Source organism: Lepidothrix coronata, unplaced genomic scaffold (assembly GCF_001604755.1).
Source record: "Lepidothrix coronata isolate B3197 unplaced genomic scaffold, Lepidothrix_coronata-1.0 Scaffold40, whole genome shotgun sequence".
Classification (NCBI taxonomy): Eukaryota; Metazoa; Chordata; class Aves; order Passeriformes; family Pipridae; genus Lepidothrix; species Lepidothrix coronata.
The window spans coordinates 2,459,527-2,475,321 of NW_016690220.1; the positions used below are offsets into that span (position 1 = coordinate 2,459,527).

At 39.4% G+C, this 15,795-nt stretch overlaps 2 protein-coding genes across 2 annotated transcripts in view; both read right to left on the reverse strand.

The window, feature by feature from the left end:
- MURC (muscle related coiled-coil protein) overlaps positions 1-6,783 on the reverse strand; it is a 15,875-nt gene extending 9,092 nt beyond the window's left edge. The window contains exon 1 of the mRNA XM_017813240.1: positions 5,975-6,783. Within this exon, the coding sequence (XP_017668729.1) occupies positions 5,975-6,385 (411 nt within the window). The 5' untranslated portion in view covers positions 6,386-6,783. The remainder of the gene's footprint in view (positions 1-5,974) is intronic.
- A 118-nt stretch (positions 6,784-6,901) lies between these two features.
- TMEFF1 (transmembrane protein with EGF like and two follistatin like domains 1) overlaps positions 6,902-15,795 on the reverse strand; it is a 117,802-nt gene continuing 108,908 nt past the window's right edge. Inside the window, exons 8-10 of the mRNA XM_017813164.1 lie at positions 14,000-14,123; positions 9,822-9,980; positions 6,902-8,121 (exon numbers count right to left, since the gene is read on the reverse strand). Coding sequence (XP_017668653.1) covers positions 8,037-8,121; positions 9,822-9,980; positions 14,000-14,123 — 368 coding nt within the window. The 3' untranslated portion in view covers positions 6,902-8,036. The remainder of the gene's footprint in view (positions 8,122-9,821; positions 9,981-13,999; positions 14,124-15,795) is intronic.

Below are 15,795 nucleotides of genomic sequence, written 5' to 3' on the forward strand. Positions count from 1 at the left end.
ACAACAGGTCGAGCAAATCAGCTCTATACACTTCTCTCTCCTTGCTTGAAGGGAATCTATAGGCCAAACGTACAAACATTTGCATTAATAATGTTCAATGCCCAGGAAGATGAATCCTGTGCCAGACCCTAAACTTGCTGTTAGTGACTTCACATATTCCTCATGTCTGTGCCTTTGCTGTTTTGATCAACTTTATTCCTGTACTACAGGAATAAATTGCAAGGTTCAGCTACCTTCAGTAGTGCTGAGAATGAATCCCATCTGCATGTCCCCAGTCAAGTCCTTTCCCGAATCTGTGCCTCAGGAACAAGGGGTATTGCTGAATGGCTGGATTTGATGATCTTTAGAGGTCTTTTCCAGCCTAAGGGATTATATGATTCCATTTGAAGATACATGTGAGCCCACAGCAGCAAGCCACAGCTCCTGGTGGTAAGTTGTTCCAAGCAGTCCCTAGGACCACAGAGAAGAGGCACAACACAGGAGGCTCATGGTGCAACTACACTCTTCTGCTGGCTTGCAGGGCAACCACAAGCAAAGCCCTGAACAGCTGCATCCAGTGCAAACGTAAATTAAGATCAGTTGTTTCCACCACTCAATGCTAACAGGTGGAGGAAAAATCAGTGGCAGCCCTGCAAAAACGACAGCCTGTCCACCTGTGAGGATCATTGCAATGGAACAGGTCTAGGGCCACCAGATCAAACAGTGTTAAGTCAAGTTTATAATCTGCTACGATCTGCTGTGAAATATGCAACATATTTCAACTCAGGAACACAGAAATAGCCCATAAGTGCCTTTTTTTTTTTTTCATTTTCCTTTCTCCTTGTTCCTTGCAAACATGTCACTAGAAAAACAGTTTTACCTTAGCTGGTTGAAAGCTTTTGATTTTTTTTTTTTTAGAAGCACAGGTAATTTATGATCTCCTTGGCTGTGTTCAGTACCTCAGGGCTGGCCCTGCCTCTCCACAACTGGCTACTGCACAGCACAGGGCCAGCTCTGCACTTTGGACTGAAGCACTGGGCCCACCACTGCAAACAAAGGCTCTTGCAAGAGAGGTTGTAACTCTGTGACACAACCGTTGGGTTTATTTTATTCTCTGTATTCTCAGCAAAAGCAATTACCTGTTCCAGCTGTAAAAATATTTATAAGGTTTCTGCTACAAGACTCCAACAAAGGCCCTGTGTCATTAGGCTGCTGCGGCCAGTGCTCTGCTGTCACAGGTAGTCAACTTACACCATTTTCTTCCCATTAAGTTTTCAGGCTCCACTTTATTACCAATTTAAGTTTTCTTCTCTCCCCATGGGTTCTAGAAGAAGGCTTTGTCCAGATCCTGATGTCTCCAGGGCTGGAGAGACACATTTCTGGTTTCAGATCTGACTCATGGACAATTTACACCCATTTCATCATTTTGACATTTTTCTTTACTGGACTCCTCATCTGTGCCCAAACATATATATAAATGACATCCACAACCTCACTTAGCCTCTTGTCTTGATGAACTAAAGCAAGCTAGGACCTCCTGGTCTTCTCTTATTTACCAGGGCTTCCCATTCCTCTGATCCCATTCCTGGTAGCTGTTTTCAAAACCTCTTCAGTTTGAACACAAGAAATTTATTTCAAGAGGGATGATCAGAGCTGTACATAGTAGTCCAGGCAAGCTCTGAGGCATTCTGGGCTAGGGCACTGGGCATTTCTACCAGTTCTGGAAACATCTTGCCTGAAGCCTGTTATGTCCACATTTAACTTTTTGAAGAGCCATGACATCAAGTGGGGTCTCCGTTATTTTGAGAGAAACTAACACTCCATTTTCTGTCCTTTCTAAACTGTGGGGCTTCAGAACACAAACTAAAACGGGTTTCTACTAAAAGTACAGGAATTGGCACCATGTACACTCAAATTAACACTATTATAGCTGTAAAGATAGTTTGGTTTCATATCTATATTTCTTTCTGTGAACTGACACCTCCTAATTTTGAGCATTACACCTTTTCTGTACTGAGATTTTTAATGAAAACATTACACAGTTGACAAAAATGGTCTTAGAAACACATACACTTTCAGAAACCCATCACAAGCCTCACTTCCAATTTCAACACAATCCACTGTTACCTGTTGTTTTTCCAGATTATCTGTTATGAAGTAAAATACCAGGTACATAAATACGAGAAAGGATAAGATCTCTCATGTTTCTGCAAAACAGAAAAATGATCTAATATGAGCTACCCAGCACAATCTGCCCTTGGTGAGCTATTAAACTTCATGCTACTAAGGATACTGTTCTGCAGAGCCCTTTTGAGCCTGCCATTCTCATGCCCAGATGGTACCAGATTAATGGCAATGGCTCACATGATTTCCTTTGTCTGTTTCTAAATAGAAGTGTTATATTTGCTGCCTTTCCTGTCACAGTTACTCTCTGAGCTTGGCTCAGAATAGCTGTAATTAAAACTCTGTGCCGATGGACAGCAAGTTCATGAGCCTGATCTCTCAGCGCCTTCATCTCCTGAGCTCCTCACACTCTGATTTCTAACAGCCCCTTCAGATGAAAGTGTCTCCACTTCAGGTTTCCAGATTATTGTCCCCATTTTGATTTCACCATTTTTACTGCCCTAGTCATTATGCTACAGAAGGACATTGGCCAGGACAGGACACTTATATTTTAATTTATATATGCATAAGATCAGCAGCATACACAAGGATGCTTCTGCGAGCCTTTCCCCATGTGGGTGGTAAAGCAATTGCAGGGCAAACAAATCAGTTGTAGCATAATTGTGTAGGCCAGTCAAGCCATAACCTTACTTGGTTTTTGACATGTCCAGTAATTTCAAACGTCAGACAGCACTGAGTGAAACAAAGGCATGTGTCTCCCTTCATAGGAAGTTGTTACGGTGCTTGTGTGAAGTAATAATAGAAAAAAGTCCAGTAACCGTAACAACGACTTTCTGGTGCCTGTACACTCCCATTCAAAGAGGGACTTGCAGAACATGCAGAAAAGCAAAAGAAACAAGTTCTTTCAGTATTAAAAAAACCAAAAAAACCCCTCTTTTATTTTCTGAATAATTTAGTCAGAATCATTTAAATTGTTAAATGCTCTTTGACTGCAGAGAAATGATAGCTCTCACAGCTGGTTATTCAGACTAACCTGAACAGAAGTGAGCAGTGACCTATACAACCTACAACATCCTTTGTATTTCCTATTATAGTCTCTGGGCACATAGCACTCCAGGGTCAAAGACCTCACTAGAAAGTCTTAAGTAACCTGGCATTTTTAATCATGCAGCCAGCCTGGGGAGAAGGGCTGCCTGCTATCATATCTTTTCCTCAACCACATGGACTTCTAAAAATTAGTGTGCTCAATTCCCTAATCATTCTGCTCAAGGATGATCACTTTGTCTCTTTTTAATGTGAGGATATTGCCAACTCTTTTCATCATTGCTGAGGTGTCTTGGAACAATCTCTTTCAGCCAATGATTCTTTTCAACCTGCCTACGCCTTCTATCAATGATAAGATCAAAGCTATCCACTAGAAAGAAAATCTTTAGTATTTAATTGGTGTTTCCTTTTTCCTCATATGCTGATGTTCCAGTAAAAGTTAAAACTAAAACCCACATGCACTCACTCATCTAGGCATTCAATACCAGCTACACACAGGTCACTGCCCTCATCACAATGTCCCAAATGGTTCATTAGAAAAAAATCTCACTACAGAAGAGCTATCAGTCACAACCACAGAGTAAACAACTTGGTTATATCCACTTGTAACATATAGTGAAGGGAGTATGCTGATTCTGTAGCTATTAACAGACTCCCACTCATCGTAGCCAAGCTTCAGTCATTCAGGTCTTGGCACTGCCGCAGTATGCCTACAAGGGTATAAATCAACAGTGTGAAAATCACTGCACGTGAGTGAAAGAGACTTTCCTAAACCTGTGCCTTAAAGCTTCAGTGGACTCTAGACTACCTAGCATGTTCCAGCTTTTGTGGAACGATGCAGTTATCCTCCTCCAGGGAAGTGTTAAATCTCAGATCCCAGACGGATCAACATATCTGCCCCTCTTCTGTGGAAGTGGGAAAAGATTCTTCAATCTACCTTACAAAAGGAATGGAAGTTAAAGAAGGAGTTGTTCATATTCTCATTGGCAGTTCTCAGCTACAGTGGGAAGAGGAAGCTCGAAAGTGAACAATAAAAAGTGCTGGTTCCCTTCCTGAAAAGTACCAACTAAGAATTAAACACACAAAATAGGGTGCAGGTCATTCTTGTCCAGCAAAACCAGCAGAAAGCTCAGACACTCCACTGAAGGCAATTCTTAGAGAAAGCACATATTGTGAGAGCCACCTTTTGTATCAAGTATCTCAAAACATCAACAGCTGTTATTTATAGCAGCATGTAAATCCATTTTCACCATATTTTACTATATTTTTAAATAAACAACAACTCATGTCTTGCTAGCAGAAAAATTTACATTATATAATGAATACTGTTTTAAGAACAAATGCTTTCAAAGCATCGATTCTGCGCAGCCATTATGGTAAAGGCCCATCAATGAAATGGCATTAAGCCATTAACCAGAGGAGTCAAGAGATATTTATTACCTTTAGATGGGAAATGATTTGCAAGGAAAAAGTGAAAGTGCCTGTTTTCTATTCCATCATGATGATGCAGTTTGCAATAATTGTAATAATAGGTCATATTGGGCCTATACTTTCTCCTGAACATGCATAGTAAGTCATTCAGCTAGAAAATCTAGGAGGCACAATTTGGCTGTACGTGGTACTAACGTAACATTAAAGAGGTAATATTTCCTGCCTTCAGCTTTTTCTTTTTTTTTAGGTATTTTTTCCCAGTAGCAGAAAATGAAGTAGTTAAGAAAGCTGGATTATGCAGAAGAATTTGTCAGCCATACATGGTGGTGAATATACTCGGTGAAGCACAGGGCTCCATTCATTGCAAATGATGTTATTTATGTACAAACAGATGCAAGAGCAGGGTGTAAAGCTGAGTGATGGGGGCGCATTGTGTTACTCACGAGGTGTGGTATTTTCAAGAATGCCTAATGAGAAATACAACTCATCTGAAAGAAGCTTTGGTGACTCGCTGGTAAAAAAGAGCAACTATGCTTCTGGCAAAAGATTAAACACGTACTTTCTATAGACCTGGGTAACAGGGAAGTTCCAGCAAATACAGGATCAGACCATGTAACAAGTGGGTTTCACAGCACTCACTGACAAGACCCCATGAACTGCCTGCACTGTTTGTATGGATGCGAGACAATGCTGTTTCACAAAACTTCTCTTCAAACTTCTCATGAAACTTCTTTTCAAGTGCAATTATTTGTAAGAACAGTGAACATCCTAGAATAAGGTTAGTGAAAGAAAATAAATTATTAAAACATTTCCGAAGTAGAGCATGCAAAGGAGTACTTTTTGTCATGAAGGGTTTGTGGGGCTGAGCTTCAGTTTGTGCATATACTGTTATACACTGAGACAATGAAAAAAGCTCCAATTTGTCAGCAGTAGGAGAGCCTGAGCAACGCTGCAAGTTAAATGAACCATGTTTTGAAATTAGTGTTAGAAGAAAGTCTGTGTTCCAAAGAGACTTAGAACACTTTTGCTATTTGCACTTCTACCTAATATGGTGAAAAAAATAACAGAGATGAATGTCAGGCATGGTTTGTATGTCAAGATTTACAGGGCCTGCCTCATATTACCTTTCGGAAAGGCAGCAAATAGTCCTTGCTGATCTGCAGTTAATCTTACACCACTGGCTCAGAAATCTACCAACACTAATAATAGACCCTGTGTACTGCCATCAGTAGGTTTGTGCTGAAAGACGTTGAGGAGCACAGCTCAGTGTTAAAGAAAGCACAAAATAACTCATGTTCAAGAGACTGCATCTTTTGGTTTGTTAACCAACATCTACCAGCAGCTATCAAGGAGGTGGCAAAGCAACAGTACTACAAAAAATTAAGTTTGTGGTTACCTGATAAATTACGACCCGGAATTTGTTTTTGTTCAGCATCTCCTCTTGTTTTGCTTTCACCTTCCGCACGCTGGTGCTCTGTCTCTCCACGCGAGCCCGCACCTCCTTCATGGTGGAGCTGACTTTGCTGGTTTTCTGCAGTAACTTGTTCACCATGAAGCCTGTATTGCCATGAGCCTGGGCAAGCTTTAAAATGTCAATCTGTATGGTCTTGATGGCATCTTCCATCTCCCTGTGCTTCTCCTCTATCCTTTTCTGGCTCGCCTGCACGCTGTCGACAATGTTGGCCACTTTGTCCAGGACTGTCACAATAGTGTAAGCTGCATCTTGTTCTTCTTCCTCCTCAATGACACTGGAGAGACGATTTTGGTGTGTTCTGTCAGCCTCTGATGTGTTTTCACGGCGATCCATTTTGCCTGCCTTCAGCCAGGTTGGACGGAGGCGAAGTTTCGGTGATCCTGCCAGAGTGAGTCTGGCGCTGTTGCAGGGAGCCACGGTGACAGCTGGCTCCGGCAATGTTCAAAGTAGGGCGTGAAACGCCGCTCCTGGAGCTTGGTCAAATACTTCTGACTATAAAATATCCACATGTGATTGTTCAGATACTTTCAGCAACATGAAACCCCTAAAATTAGGAAGCAATATCTGGAAAGGAACATACGTTTAAAGGGTCACGCTTCTGTACTGATGAGGTTATTAGTGTTAATCCAGGAAAGTTAAGTAACTTGCTAATTAAGCAGGAAAGCAAACTTGCATATTTTTAAAGATCTACTTTTGTTTCATGTTACTGGAGTGCTTTCCTCCGAGGGAATTCAAAAAGCAGTCAGGAAAATTAGCACAGTTGTTTTCTTCCAGCAAAACAAATTCAGGTCTTCAGCTTGCTGCAATTACCCCGTGAGGTAACAAATAAACACACTAAACCAGAGGCAATATAGTGAAAATGTTGTATTGTGACATGCTTTTCCAGTTCAAAATGTTGAAAGCATTTTTTTTATTGAACAAATTATTAAATCCTACATGCAAAATTCTGAAAGCCTAAACTACATGTTAAAACAGTTGAACACATCCTATTCACACTTTATCTTGGGATCTTTCAAACGACAACTAACAGTCTATTAATATAACTATGACCAGCAGACTAATTTGGATGGACTTCTTTAGCTCTTGAAAATACTCTATACAAGAGCACTAGTAATTCATTCACTTTTATTTTTTAATTTTAATCACAAACACTATACAATCCGTATTGTAGGTGTTAAAACATGTATTTTCTTTAAAAAAGTTTAAGAAGTATTAAAACAGTTTTTAACAGTGATAAAGTAGGCTTTATTCCAATTGTTTTTGTTCAATTATTCAACACCAATTTTTACAGTACCTAAATCTACTAAGACCTACTTCTTTTGGACCTGCGCCATCTGTTCTACCAGGTAACTTCCCAAATTATGAAATTTATAATTTTCCTCTTTAAAAATAAATTGTTGGAATTATTTATGAAGATGGCAGTGCTTAGACCCAGCCCACACATTTTATAAATATGTTACAACTACACACAGCACACAGCTTCACAGTTCATGCGATAGGCAGTGTCTAAAAAATCAGTTACTAACTTCCAAAAACATTTAAATATCTACGGTATTTAAACACAGTGTTTTCTAGTTCCTCATAAGAAAAGTAAGCTGTAAACATTTTTACCTTTAGTTCATGCCTTGTTTGTTAGGTAATGTGGACTTTTTTTGTTGGTTTGTTGGGGTTTTTTAAGTCTACAACCATTGTTGGAATAAATCTGTGTTCCCAAAAATATTACATTCCATGGATAAAGCACAAGTCTATTATATAACCATGTGACACAGATACAGAAAATGAACTACTGTATTCAAAAACATAAAAGTAAAGATACTAAACCAGTCCATAGCTGTTAGAGCTGATGCTTTCAGAATACAGACCAACATTGTTACACTAAAAATGTTCAAAAATAAGGCCTCTGAAATAAATATTTCCATTCTTTAAAAAAAGATATAATAAAAATGTACATCACATGGTCAATGTAGGTATAAAAAGCACTAAGTTAAACCATTCTGGATGATGTATCTGAAGTAAAATGGCCTAGGTTTTGCTTCTGCCGACGTCCTCTATTGTTTTTGGGGCATTTTCTGTTAAAAAACAAGAGAAGGAAATAAAAAAGGAGGGCTGATTTTATATATGCCACATAAAATTAAGCCTAACAATAACACATTGACCTAATTTTCTGTACTTAGCAATAGCAAGGAGTCTATGAGCTGTGCTGACTGGAAGGATGCTCCTGCTGTTCAGTACTGGACTGGGGATGTTTGTAGGACCTCACATCACTCATAAGGGAGCTCTGCTTGAACTTGAGACTGAAACCAGCACGGTGCTACACCCTTCAGCCTTGATCCAGCAAAACACATTCCATGGTAAATAATTATATTAGATTACACATTATATTATTTTACACATATTTCCTTCTTAAAACTCAGTGGATGGTAAGACTGGATCAATCAGCCTCCTGAAGTGCTGGGCCTCAAGGTGCCTGGCTGCTCGCAGAAGCCCATGAGACAGAGTCCACCCAGGACTCTCTGTGAGGTGACTCAGGTGATCCCTTTCTTGGGGTCAGACACATAGCTAAGAAAGGATTCACAAAATCCAGCAACTCCGAATGGAATGGGACTTAGCCGGTCAGACAGCAGGCAATGCATGATGGAGCAGTCCTGTTGGGATGCACCAAGACAAAAGAGACCATGAGGCGGGGAATGAGACTGAAAGAGGAGCTGAACCATAGCCTTCCACACCACTGCTTTGGCCAGCAGGGTGTTGAGGGAAAAAGGGATGACGTCAATTGCATGAGCCAGGTAACTCTTTTAGGTGTGCAGGCAGTGTTTTATACATGTACTTGTATCTTCTAGGCTGAACTTTGCAAGGGATGTAGGGAAGGAGGCCTGTATTGTTCATTCATAGGGGTGTCACTCTACATCCCTGGGTTTGGGAAGCCATGCACTATGCAGTAGTAGAAAGTTTTACAGCCTAGAGTAAATGGAGATGAAAAACTGAAGGATGACTTGAGGAGGAAAAGGCAAAGTGTGGCATGGATGCCCAAATACAGGGCTTAAATGCTTCATACACCTATAACGCAACTAAGCCATCCTTAATCTATACCACAGCCCTTAGTCCTTGTTTGGTTCAAGTCCTAGAACTGAATCCCTTGTCATCAAAAAGAACCCATGGCTCTCATCTCAGCTTTTACTGAGGGTGAGAGTTCAAGACAACCCAAAAACCTGAATTCTGTGCTTCTGCACCTTTACATTTCATAAAATAGGTTCCAATCGACAGTGTCTAATAATGGGACTAGCTGCACAATAATTTTCAGAAAATATATATGGTGTGAGGGATACTTCTTCTTTCTCTATGTAACACCACTTACAGTGGTCCTGCAGGGAACAGCACCTTGTCAACCTCTCTGGTTTCACTGGGTGGTAGCCAGGGATCATATCTTCTGTAAGGTATCAGCAATGCTTCAGTAAGTCCAGTGAATGTCTAGCAGAGTAGCTGACCTTTTGGATGTGTTTCAAGGCTGATCTGCTCTGCTGTGTATTTGGTCTGGAGATTCAGAGTGGTTACCAGTGGTTTTGGAATTTAAAAAAATCTGTCTTTTGTGACCAAAAAACAAAGGGGGAGATAGGATGTTGCATAATCCTTCTGTTTCAGTCATTAGGTAGTTTTTATGGGGGTATTTTAGGATATATGTTGAAGAAAAAATGTTGGGCATCATACATTTAAATGCAGAAAAATATATCTATACAATGTGTAGGTTTTCACTGCTTTAGTCTTTACCTACCTTGTTATGCACATGACAATTGCAACTATAATGGCAATCTGTACAGCTCCAATTATTGCTGCAATAAGAACATGCGTAAGCTTTTGTCTACTTGGGACAACATAAAGAATACTAAAGTCTGTCTTTTCACAGTGCTGTCCAGTATATCCTGATTCACACCTGAAAAAAAAAAAAGGAATATTTCATAGAATCTGTAATTTGACAACAGCTTAGTCATTTTGCAGATAAAATAAGAAAAGCAAGGTGACTCCAGCTGAGAAAGAGCTAGTGAGAAGGTGGAGGTGTGGTAACAGCTTGGGTTAGGGAATGGTTTGGATTTCTATGGCACAAGAGACAGAGCAAATAGATACGCTCTGCTTAGGTTAAGGTTACTAGTGGCCCTCTGAAAAGACACTAGTGTGGTGAAGGCCTTGAATTGCCAAAAGAAATAGGTGGAGTCATTATTATATTGGTGCAATATTTATGAAGAATTAAGCAACTGGGTGAAAAAAGCAGACAAGGCTAAATGAAACACAAAGAAGCATGCTAATGAAACACAAAGTAAATATACTCATTCAGCTCCATGGCCAATAAGGAAGAGAAATGACAAAAAGGAAGAGAAACCTTGAAATATGGGGAGAAAGAAAGATCCTTTTTTTCAAAATGCAACTTACAAAAGCCTATAGGGTAAAACCAGCTCCAAACCCCCTCCTGCCTTGTCACCAAGACAAAATTTGATGGAGATCGGGTTAGAAACCAAATGGCTCACAACTGTTCAAGTGAGGGTTCATGGAAGAATCAAAAAACATTGACCAGGGGTGGGGGAAAAATGGCTGGAGACAGAAGAGAAGCAGTTGCTCCAAATGGTACCTTGCCTGAGCAAGCAGCAGTTAGCTCAATGAGAAACTCAGCAGAGGCTGTTCCTGATCAATGACAGTTCAGGCAGTGCTCTGGAGCAATTCGTGTCCCAAGGCAAAAGAGAATGAAGCATAGCAAGAAAATGCAAGAGCCACCCAAGACACTGAGCTGAAGTTTGTGGAATCAAAGGCCATCACTTACAACCCTGAGCAAACTCCTTGTACACCTGTCCTTTAGAAGTGACTGATGCGAATGTGTCTTTATGGACAACTGAATCATACTGTTGGCCTCCAGCTCTGTAGTAGAAAGAAATACTCACATGCAGGCAGAGAAATAATCCTTTTGTAAACTGGATCTGACAAGCTCAAATGCAACACAAAATCAGACTCATCCATTCAAAAGCTTTGTGCTAGGGTAGGAGTTAATTCTGTTTGGAGCAACAAAATCATTACACCAAAGACCTTTCTACAACTGCTAATGCAACTCCTAATCCCCCTCTGCATGCAGGGATAATAGTTGGGGTTTACATGTTCCTAATCTTGTGACTCTACTTTCTCCAGCCATGACCTGCTGTGTAAGGAGTTTTGGTTCAGGCATGAACCAAGTTCCAGTAAGAGTTGTTAAAGAAAAACTGTCATATACTGTAAGTATGCTCAGTGGTAGCTAAGGAAAGAATAAAGAGAATTCTGTATAAGCACACAAGAAAAATGAGGACAGGGAACATGTTGGTAATCATGCAAAAAGAAACAAAAAGGAAGCGTTCTCCTTGTTAGTCAAGAGGACTGAATTCTTTTTGTTACCTTGCTTTTGTTTTTATTAAAAAAGGTAACAGTTGAAGTGTTATCAATGTGAGAGTTGCTTTAATGCAGAGGAGGCAAAACAAAGCCTTCAGCAACAGCCAAAACAGTAGTGTGTACAAATAATTCAAAGATGCTTCCTCAGAAACACTGAAGTAACAAGAAATTATTTCTGAGAAATAGTGGATGGAGATTCAGGTAAGATGAAGTACTAGCTACCTTAAACTAGTAGAACAGATTTAAAAGCATTCTGCTACATTAATACATAAAAAGACAATATAGCATTAGCATAACAGCAAGATCAATAGAGGTCAGGAAGGATTTATCAAAATAAGCCGATCAGTCAATTAATTGAGTTAGCATAAAGAAGTTTACATTTCTTTGTAAGGGGTTGAACTGTGCCTCCTTGAAGCAGCCTGCCATAAGGACAAGGGTAGCAGCAGACAGACCAGATCCCACCTGTGCAAAGGCCACTAAACACAATGCTGTGCAGTTGGCTAATATAAAACCTTTCTCCCACCTGCCTGCTGGCAGTCCTGTACAATAAGCAAGGACATTCATTGCCCCCACCGAAAGCAAAAATCAGAATTTGCTCTCTGCAGGTATTTTCTGCAGTTTTATAGGTCATCTGATACCTCACATATATCACTAGCAGTAAATGAGGACCAAATTAAACAATGTATATGCTAGATGTGTACGAGAATGGAAAGCATTTGAAAATAACAATTTGCCCCCAGCATTCAGCATTACATTTTCCTTGCCAGAGAAGGAGAGAATTTTTTTCTTTGATAGAAGTACATGATTACTATGGTGGACTGATGTCTGATATAAACCATTTGTTTCCTTAATAACTTTACTCCAGTAGGAAACATGCATAACGTTATGACACCATCAGTATATTAATAGGCAAGAAAAATCAAAAAGAGATCTGATACTCAGGGTTAAGAACTGATAGTCGCAAATTCTTGACTGGAATCACGCGAGGTTTGGTGTGCTAGGTCCAGTGCTGAGATACGATTCAGGCTGTTTAAATACATAGCTGAAAGTAGTAATATTACAAGTAACTATAAAATAGAATTTAAAGGGATGGGGCATTAATTAAGTTCATCAAAACACTGCCTGTCAGTAATTCTAGAGTAATAATAATTATATAAGTAATTAAATATGCATTGATTCATAAATTAATTAATTACTATGAGATTGCCACGTTCCAGAAAAAAATTAAGAGGAATTAAAAATCAATTAATTCAGAAAGGAATGCTTTCCTTGAAATACCTCTACTTCACATATTTTGGGGACAAATACATTATAAACTGTGTTAAAGACAGTTCTAGATCAAAAGAGTACTGTAATCAGAGAGCGCTGCCTAATGTCCATCAAGATGATGTGGGGGATACACACTGCTTCCCAAGAGAAGCAAAGCCACGTTGAGTTCTCTTGATTCCAGTCGAAGAGAAAAACAAAACAGTCCTATTGGAAAGATGAAAATAAACAAGAAAGGGTCTTGCATGGGAAAAGAAATAATATAAGCTTTCAAATGCTTAAGTTGACAACCGTACTGGCTCTGCCTTTTGGGCTTCCTGCTCTCTGATCAGTCTGGAAACCCTTAAATCTTGTCAGTACAAAAAACCTCTAAATATCATCGATCAATAAAGATCAAGGGAGAAAATGTGAAAGTATCCAATGGTTTTACAGTTGAAGTTTCAAAAGCAAAGGAAAGCAAACAGTTATAGCATCTTCAGCCACATTAATCTGAAGGTACAAGCTTCCAAGATAAAAGTTCAGGAGTGAAACCTTCTAATAAGTAGGGCACTGCATCTTATTACGAAGAACTGGCCTTCTTCTATAACCAACTTTAAAGTAAATTTTATTTTTGGAGGAAAACAAAGATACAGAATTTAATTAGTGAAATCTAAAGGAAAAAATTTATTTGGGACCTAAGGAACATTCAGATATCCTGGGAAACACACGAGCGGCTTAATACTGAGTGTATTGAGCTGCTAGATCATACTATAGATAAAAAGTGTGGGCTAAAGAATATTTTACAATTTTATATTCTCTAGATAAAGGCTATTATTGTGACAAAGGGTAATAAATGTTAAAAATAAGATATTGATATTCTAGAGAGAGCTTATGACAGGAGCAATAAAATGTACAGACAGTATAAGAAGAGAGGTCAACAGTGAAAGCAGAGTCTTACAGAGAAGCAATGCAAGGCAAAGGCTTATTAATATTTGTTGTGTTTTGTTTGCTTTGGTTTTTTTCTCTAGATAGGATTTATCAGCTGAAAATAAGAAGACAACATCAAGGCTACATTCCTCAGGAGGATTCAGCTTCTGATTTACCTGACTCACTGAGCCTCTCCTCTGAGCACTATCCCTCTCATGACTGGAGCAGCTGAGTGCTGCCACAGCACAGGGATACAGCCCCTGTGCCACTGCTTAGATAACTGCAAAGTGATACATCCTGTAATTATGTCTAGAGAGCATTTTGATTAAGCTTTACAGCAATTTCAATCACATTGTGGAAGCATGCAGGACTTACCGGCAGGAAGCCTTCTGAGTGGAATAAATGAATTCACATTTTCCATGTATACAGTAACCATTGAAGCTTTCTGAACAAGGTATATGATTTCCAATGTAAATGTCTTCTCTTTGATCACTGGCATCTTGAAAAGAAATACAGATAAACAATTATACATGGCTGTATTATACTAATTAAAAACTCTCAACCAAGAATACCATATCCTTAAAAACTTGCAGGAATACAGAAGGAATAATAATAATAAAGGAATACAGAAAAATGAAGCAGAGGCTTAAGGGGGAAGTTTCAGAGGCACCTACCAAGATTTTCTAGAAATGATCCTCAGAGACATCTAAATTTGCTTCTTACATAAGGTTTCTCAAAAATCAGAAAAGTGTTCATGACAGAAAAAAGCCAAAGCAGGAATATCAGCAGAAGCTTCATCAGTGGCACTGGGGCAAAGTGCTAATACAAAGATATAAAGAGCTCTCTCTCATGTGTAAATAGAGGAAAAAGTCGCCTCTTAAAAGCGTTAGAAAGAAGAAGCGGAACCACATTTTATGATTACTGGATAGAAAACCACTTGATAAAGCCCAGATTTGACTGGTACCACTGGTCATTAAAACTGAAATCAAACACACTTCAATAGCAGTCTTCCTCAGAGAAACATTTTTATGGGGAGAGAAATCAAAAATATCGAAATGTGCTTAAAATACCTATTCCTTTGGGAAGTGTGCTGGTTTTGGCTGGGATGGAGTTAACTTCCTTCATAGGAGCTCATACAGTGCTGTGGTTTAGATTTTTGGATGAAATAGTACTGGTAACACACTACTGTTTTGGCTGTTGCTGAAGGGTGCTCTGCTTCTCCCCTCAGCAAGGAGGTTGGGTCTGGGCAAGAGTCTGGGCAAGGACACAGCCAGGACAGCTGGCCCCAACTGACCAAAGAGATATTCCATACCATATGACATCATGCTCAGCAATAAAAGCTATGGGTTTGGTATCAGTGGCAGCTGCTCAGAGACTGGCTGGTCTTCAGTCGGCTGGTTGGACATTTTGCATTGCTTGGGTTTTTTTCCTTTTTTTTCCCTTTCACTTTCTTAAAGTTCCTTTATCTTGACCAATGAATTTTTCTCATGTTTGCTTTTCTGATTCCCTCCTCCATTGTCCTGGGGGAAGTTGGAATAGAGCAAGTAGCTGGCAGGCACTTAATTGCTGTCCAGGTCAGCCCAGCACAGGAAAGCAGTCCCTTCTGCCTCAGCATCTTTCATGCTTCTGTCATGTTAACAAAACTATCCAAATCTGTGTTCATTTACAACCATATTTCCCCCAAAAATTTTTCTGTAAAAAAGTCCTAAACACAGAAGTTGTATTTCATAATGAACTCCTCTAAAAAGCAGGGATCTTAAGATGTGAGCATAATTATGGAATTCTGCTAATTTTTGTGTCAATAGACTATAGCATCACAAATAAAAGACTATAATGAACTGCAAGTGCAGAGCAAAAGGGACTGTGAAGAATAGATCTCTTATACAATCGCAGATATTTGAAATAACACCAGCAAGAAAGAGAATGTATCTATACAAGACAAAAAAAAAAAGGCATTCTATTGTGTTAAGGTTTTTCCTGACCATTTAGAATCATAGAATCATAGAATCGATTGGGTTGGAAAAGACCTCCGAGATCATCGAGTCCAACCCTTGGTCCAAATCCAGTCCATTTACTAGATCATGGCACTCAGTGCCACGTCCAATCTGCTTCCTTTCAAAGGGAATGGACAGTTTCTGTTTTGAAACAAATGGTGTAACTATCTTTAAAGT